This window comes from Ammospiza nelsoni, chromosome 2, assembly GCF_027579445.1.
Source record: "Ammospiza nelsoni isolate bAmmNel1 chromosome 2, bAmmNel1.pri, whole genome shotgun sequence".
NCBI classification, from domain to species: domain Eukaryota; kingdom Metazoa; phylum Chordata; class Aves; order Passeriformes; family Passerellidae; genus Ammospiza; species Ammospiza nelsoni.
In genome coordinates, this window is record NC_080634.1 from 95,079,822 (window position 1) to 95,087,064 (window position 7,243).

General features: G+C 50.3%; 1 protein-coding gene across 8 annotated transcripts in view; it reads right to left on the reverse strand.

Moving 5' to 3' along the window:
- NAXD (NAD(P)HX dehydratase) overlaps positions 1-6,885 on the reverse strand; it is a 51,330-nt gene extending 44,445 nt beyond the window's left edge. For 2 of the 8 annotated variants that reach the window (XR_009417812.1, XM_059466128.1), the window contains exons 1-3: positions 5,689-5,797; positions 4,492-5,072; positions 2,911-3,282 (exon numbers count right to left, since the gene is read on the reverse strand). Coding sequence is in view for 6 of the 8 variants with exons in the window: in XM_059466128.1 (XP_059322111.1) it covers positions 2,911-3,282; positions 4,492-5,072; positions 5,689-5,744 (1,009 nt within the window). In the remaining 2 variants the exon portion in view is untranslated. Of the gene's footprint in view, positions 1-2,910; positions 3,283-4,491; positions 5,073-5,688; positions 5,810-6,259; positions 6,605-6,696 lie in introns of those variants that run through there. The other 6 variants (XM_059466129.1, XM_059466130.1, XM_059466131.1 and 3 more) reach the window with 6 other exon arrangements.
- Positions 6,886-7,243: the final 358 nt, after the last annotated feature.

The following is a 7,243-nucleotide window of genomic DNA, read 5'->3' on the forward strand; positions in this document are numbered from 1 at the left end:
GCAGAATCACTGCTTTGTTATTTTGGTAGGCGGTTACAAAGCATAGTGAAAGTCTTTCTGCAAAACTATAATCCGACACACTAGATGCAAACATCACAAATATCACACAAAGATCATTTTTAGCTATAATACATCTCCAAATCTCTGATGCAAAGCCACATGTCAAGCCACATACTAAAACAACTGCACACTCAGTAGGCTATGTATCAAATTACTCTTTCCAAAGGCTACAAAAATTTAGAAGAAAAAGTTACTTCAACAATTACAACTAGAAAGAATCAAAACATTTACCTAACACGGGGAAAATGTGAAGATCACTACTTCTATCAACAATATGTTAACTATAAACTGCAGCAAATACACTAAAAGAGCAAATTCTTAAAAGCTCCTCATTACCTGTAAAACTTTGCTCAGAAGAGTGGCTTATTTGAATGCTAATATCAGTGTTCTAGATCATAGCCATGCTTACTTTCTTTTTTACAGATCTTCTAAAAAGCTTTCAAGAACTGCTACACATGTAAAACACAATTATGTAGAAAACAATTCCCATGATATTCCTTATTTTCAGCTGTACACAACTCAATAACCCAAACCCTCAACTCCAAAATATAGAGGGGAGGAAAAAAGAAGGAAAAAAAAAAAAAAAAGAAAATTTCTGTTCCAGAAGTGCTGGGCATAATAAGGGGAAAAAATGTAATAAACAAGAAAATTCCAAGTCTGTGCGCTATCAGCAAAATACATCTTTTTCTCTGTCTTTCACAGAATCTAAACCAAACATGCTAATCTTCAGTAATAGTATGCTTTAGTCTTCAATAATGATAAATACTCTTGGCTGATCTTTTGCTCTTGAATACAGGCATCCCAGTCTTGCTGAGAAATAATAAAAATGGGGGGGGGGGGTAAAAAAGAAAGGAATGAAAAATAAAAGAAAAAACCCACAACCTGATTTGGATTATGGCCAAAATAGTATTGCAGTGACCCAGAGGAGAACAAAATCCTCAGCTCCTCTGAAAACAGGGCAGATTATTTTCTTTAAACCATACTTCACACACTTGCTGGTTTTCAACCACACAAAAATATTATGTAGCTTGGGACCCTTAAACTGCAGTGTTGCTAAGAAGGCCTTGTGTTTATTTGCTGCTGGTTCTTGTTCATGTGTGAATATAAAATCACTACATAATAAATGGAGAGAAAGCAGAGAATTATGCAAAAAGCCATTCTTAATATAGCCCTACTCTACCTACAGAATCACTATGGCATATTCAGCTCTCAACAAATTAAATCTTAATTCCTTAAAAGATGTGTTGCCTGAAGCACTGTGCTCACATTTTAGCATAAACACTTTTTTACACCCTTGCCAATTAGAAGATTAGAATCTTGAATTGCTCTCGCTACAGTAAAATAAATAAAATGAATTTTTGTATTGTGCAATATGCCTGTACACCTATATGATGAAATCCAACAAGAAAAATTGAACCTCAGTTTCAGGTTGCTACACATAATTAAGCTTTTCAGGAAAAAACTTTCAGAAGTAATGGCAAGGCCTTGTAGGTACCTTCACCCCAGTCTAGAACCTTAAATAATTTCCTATGGGATTTTCTAAAGCACACCAGTTTTCCTTAATTTTAAAAGTGAGAACATTTGAAACACTGTATCCATTCATATCCCATAAATTATCTGCAAAAGTCTGCTGCCACCAGGAAATGCTACACACCAGCTATCCACTCAAGGAACACAACCAGATCTGCCAGCCTAAACCCTCAACAGGCCTAACCACCAGTCTGCCTGCACTTTACAGGGAAACAATAACTAACACACAACTGAAAGGACCTCTCAGGACTCAGGGAATGCCCCTTAGGATCTGGCATGCCAGATGATTATTCATCACTGATGCTGGCTGCTTCCTTTTTTTTTTTTTCCTCTTTCCAAACTACACTTTTTTCCTTCCAAGCAGTGTGAAAATCAGAATTAGAACAGAGTAAGAGTTTTTGCATTTCCACATGGCAGGCTACAGTCACTAAGCTCCAGTCTGACTCTACTTCCAGCACTGATGGAATATCCCTGATTTCCTCCTGCCCATGCAGCCTACCTCCAGGTACAAAGAAACTATGATGAAGATAAATGCCACAGGCACACAGATCCCAAGAAGTTTGATAATGATTGCTACCATCAGCTTCTGGCCCACACATGAGGTACAGAAGGAAGTTTGTGCATAAATACCAATACTTGAGATACTGCTTTGCCATTCACTTTAAAGTAAACTCAGATGCCCAAAAAATTTATAGAGCTGGTGTAGAAAAAAAAAACCACAAGCAAATATTTTCATCTTCTATTACACCTGCTACAAGAATACAATATTTATAAGATTCAGAATTTTGTTGTAAAGGAATTTATTTTAAAGAAGCTAGATCTTAACATCTGACTTACTTCAGCGTAGGAAAAACTCCTCTCTTTTCCCAGCCCTGAAAAAACACACGCACAGCCTTAACTTCATATACTGGGTTATGCTGGGTAACTTCAAGCAGAACAGCAGCAATATTTCTGCTACAGAGTAACTCATGTTTCCAGATTGCTTCCAGCAACTCTCCTACCTGCCTTTTACATATACAACTCCTTCTCACTTCACTGTACAGAGACATGAATGTGGAAAGAAGTTCCCAAGGTTTACAGGGTTCCAAAGGGATAATTTTGCTCATGAAAATTTGTTATAACTAATGTACCTGTATTAAGTAATCAGTACAATGGTACGAATAATGATTTAATTTAATTTGACATCAGACAAACACCTTCACCACAGTATTAAATAATTCCAATTAGCTTTTATTTTTTAAAAGCTGCTTACTACCAGTGCTTTCACACAGAAGTTTTAAAAAGTACCCCAGCTTTTATTTATGCTGTAGAAGGAAGTACCTATCGGTGGAGAAAGTGTTGCTGTCATAGCATTATAATTAAAGTTATCCGCATATGAACGATGGTTCGCTCTCCGAGGTGGACTTGTTGGTATAGACTGTGACCTCTGTGATACCGAAGAAGAAATTCCAGCCAACATCTGTCCCAACATCTGTAACATCTGGAGTTCTCGAGCATGCTCAGCTTCCCGACGCTTGTCCTCAATTTTGAGCCTCTGCTCTTCGAATCTGTAAAACTTCTCGTCTGTATCCATGCTCTGCTGCAGGAACTTTTCCATCATTTTATCCAATGTCAAATTGGTATGGCGTTTTTTTGATCTTTTGGGCTGATTGAGAGGTGGGGTAATAGTTGGAGCACTGACTTCTTTAAAGCCTAAAGCAAGGGAAGAATCTATTATTTTTCTGATGGAAAACAATTTTCTAAGAGGAAAGCAGCAAACAATCTCCCTACAAGAGGTGACCTAACGTCTCACAAAGCATTAGGTTACACTTTCTCAATGCAAGTTGTATTTATGTGACATAAATAGTACTTCTTTCAGAGTACCAAAGCAAATCCACAAACTTCTACCAAGTTGCAAGGGTAACACAAAAATCACAGAGCCATTTTTTAATTGTCGTAGTACTAAACTTCAACAATGGGAGTCTTTTTCATCTTCTAAAAAGGTTTAAGTGAAGGTTATTAAATAGTATAGCCTCATTTGTCTATTGCAGATAATTACATTAATCTAAATTGAGCTTCAGTCTGTTGGCATTCTAGATTTGCATTTCAAAAGAACATTAGTGTAAACAACTCTTTGATGGGGTTTAAATGTAAAAAGAAGGTTGCTTAAACGTCAACCAGTTGGCTGATTCTTAAGTCATGTCAACTTCTGAAGACAGGTTCATGTTTGTATTAAAAACCCTGCATTAATCTAGATTGAAAACAAACAAGCAACATTTCCCCCGCTGCTCCACAATACAGATGTGGAGGGTAAAGAACGCTCAGGAAAAGGACAGGCTTTATCAAAGTGCTGCTTCTGTCCGCAAGCCGGTAAAGTTAGAAACAGTGTTTCTGAAACAACTCGTGCAATTTATTACGTAAAAGCTCTCCCGTAGCTTTCTGGCCCAGCTGCAACATAAGGAGATTTTTCAGGTATTATCGTCATCATCGTTTTAATACCGTTTTAATGCAGTTTAGCATAACTGCACTCAGTCTGCAGGGAACGGGAAAACACGCCAGCGGGAAGGATGCTTATTTTCTTGTACAATGCTACCTGACACTTTGTCTCGATAATCTCTGCGCTAGTTTTCCATGGGTTTCCCATTGACAAATGCCGATGAAAACTCTCTGGGGTCCCTGTCTGCAGCATCTCCCCCTCCCCGGCATGCAGCACTGGCAGCACCCGCAGCAGCCCGCTCCCCGGTTCACGGGGACGCGCAAGGTGCAGGAGCGGGGGAAGCACGGGCGGGTTTCGGAGCGCCAAGGACGGGGCAGGAGCAGCAGGATAAGGAAAAAGCCACTTAGAAGCGCCGGCAGTGGGGCTGCGAGAGCCCGCGGGGTGAGGGGAGGACACCCGGCGCCGGGAGCCCGCAGCGTACTCACCGTCCCCCGGCGGCACGGGGATGGCGAAGGACGGGCACTCCACCTTGATGGGGTGGTCGGCGTAGGAAGAGCACTCGCCGGAATCCTCGGTGAAGTTGTCCCGGGGGGACTCCGGCCCGGCGTCCTCGTCCAGCTCGGCGTCCAGCGAGCGGCTGTTGTGCGGCGTGCCCGGCGTGGGCGGCGCGGCCAGCGGCCCCGCGGGCGGGTGGGCGCCGTCGGGCGGCGGGGCCAGCGGCTCGGGGGCGCCCTCGGGGCCCCCCCGGCAGCTGAGGATCCGGTCCATCTCGTCGTAGTACTTGCATATCTTGCGGGCGTGCCCGTTCTTCTTCAGCCCGTCCCGGGCCTGGTAGTACTGCCGCTTGAGGCCCTTGATGCGGATGCGGCACTGCTCGGGGGTGCGCTCGAAGCCCAGCTCGGCCAGGCGGCACGCCACGTCCCGGTACACATGGCTGTTCCGAAAGTTGCCGTCCAGCGCCGACTGCACGTCCGCCTCGCCCCAGATCTCCAGCAGCGCCCGCGTCTCCAGATCCGACCACAAGAAGCCCCGCGTGTTCGTAATCATCCTTGGCCGGCCGGGGTCACTGCAATGGCCGCGCACCGGGGAGATGGAAGGAGGGAGGGAGGGAGAGAGGGAGGGACGGAGGGGGCGGAGGAGGGCGGCGGGGAGGAGGGAGGGGGTTTAATGCCCGCACGCGGCTCTCCCAGGGGGCGCCTACGCCAGCCCCGGCAGCCGCGGTGCGGCGGGAAGCGGCGGAGAGCCGGGCCCCAGGACCCGCATCCCGGGCCGCCGCCGCTCGCAGCCCGCAAACAAAACTTTCCAGGCGCCGCTTTGAGCTGCGGGCACCTGCAACAAGAGGGGTAGTGAGGTGGCAAAAAAAAAAAAAAAGAAAAAGGAAAAAAAATCTCTTCCCCTTGACTCGCCCCCTCCGAAAACGATGATGACAAATAAAAAATAAACAAGCAGGCACCCGGCGCGGAGCCGCGGTGCTCTCCTCCCCCCTCTCAGGCAGTCATTCGTGCGCTGCCGCTCCCCCGGGCTCCGCTGGGAGCGACAGGACGACGGCGCTGGCTGGACTTGGAGGCTCTGCTCATCACAGTGCGCCTGCCTCCCTCCCTCCCCGCCGCAGTGGAGCGCGATCCCTACACACACACACCCCCACACACACACAGGGCGCTGCAGCTCCGCTCGGCGCCTACCTCACCCCCGCGCACCGCCGTGCCGCGCCGCGCCGCGCCAGCGCGGGCAGCGACATCGCTGCGCCCCGGCCGCCGTGTCACCGAGCCGGGCCGGGCGGGCTCCCCCCGCACCGGCGCACAGACGCGCGGCAGCGCTGCCCCTGCAGGCCGCCACCACAGCCGCGCCGCAGCCGGCGCCGCCCGCAGGCCCGCGGGGAGCCGGCAGCCGCTGCCCTCGGCAGACCCTGCGGCGGTGCCGGGGGTCGGGTCTGCGAGCGCTTCCCCGCCCCCGGCCGTCCCTCCGCGGAGCAGGTGAGCGGCCTGGCCGGCCCCCGCGACAGGCGGGGGTGGGCTGCATCCTGCTGGGCCCCGCTGCCGCCCCTTCGCTTTGGTTCTGCTCTCCGGCACGAGCGTCACGCGAGGCCGCCACCGCCTCCCTCCAGCCTCGGCCCAGCCCCCGGCGGGGCTGCCCGGCCCGGCGACCTTTCCCCCCGTGGGGAGCACGCACCGGCCCGACCGCCCGGGGCTCCGGCAGCACCCGGCGCCCACCCGGCCCCGCCTCCCGCCCGGGCCGGCGCTCGGAGGTTTGTACCTTCGCCGCTCCGCAGCCAGAGGGCCGCGGCCAGTGCGGCCAGGGCGATGGCAGCGCACCGTCCCCACATCCTGGCGGGGACAAGGCAGGGCCCCTCCGCTCTTACCTCGGCCCAGCGCGGGGCTCCGCACGGCCGCTGCCCAGCGCGCACAGCTCATCGGCGCGGCTTCCGCCTCCGCTCCGCCGGGGCCGGGCCGGGCTCCGCGGGCGGGCGGGCGCGCCCTCCTGGCACCGCTCCGCGCCTCCCCGCAGCGCTGTGTGTTACAGCCCGGCTCGGCTCGGCTCGGCTCGGCTCGGCCCGGGAGGGGAGAACTCGGAGAACCTGGCCCGGCCAAAGCCCGGCGCTTTGGGGCTGTCTTCCCGGCCCTTTAATTGGCAGCTCTTATAAACTCCCAGGAATTTACCATTTATTGTTTCACGCTCTTCCCATCCCTCACCTCGCCAGGTGTTTCTGAGAAAACTCCTCGTTTGCAAGTATGATTTGCTTCCAGGGTGGTATTTCTTGCTCAGATACATCATTTTCCCCTATACACATCAGTTGCCCTATACTCCACTGGTGAGACCACGCCTCAAGTACTGTGTCCAGTTCTGAGCTCCTCAGTCCACAAAGGACACTTGAGGTGCTGGAGCAAGTCCAGAGAAAGGAAACAAAGCTGGTCTAGAACACTAGTTCTGTAAGCAGCAAGTGAGGAAGCTGACGTTGTTTAACCCGGAGAAGAGGAGGCTCAAGAGACCTTATCACTTTACAACTACCTGAAAGGAGGCTGCAGTCACATGGGAGTCAGCCTCTTCTCCCAGGTAACCAGTGACAGGACAAGAGGACACAGCAGTCTTACACCGGGCTAGGGGAGGTGTAGGTTGTACATCGGGAGGAATTTCAACACAGAAAGCATGGTTAGACCTTGGAATAGGCTGCCCAGGGTGGTGGTGGAACCATCATCCCTGGAGGTGGTTAAGGAAAGACCAGATATGGCACTTAGTGCT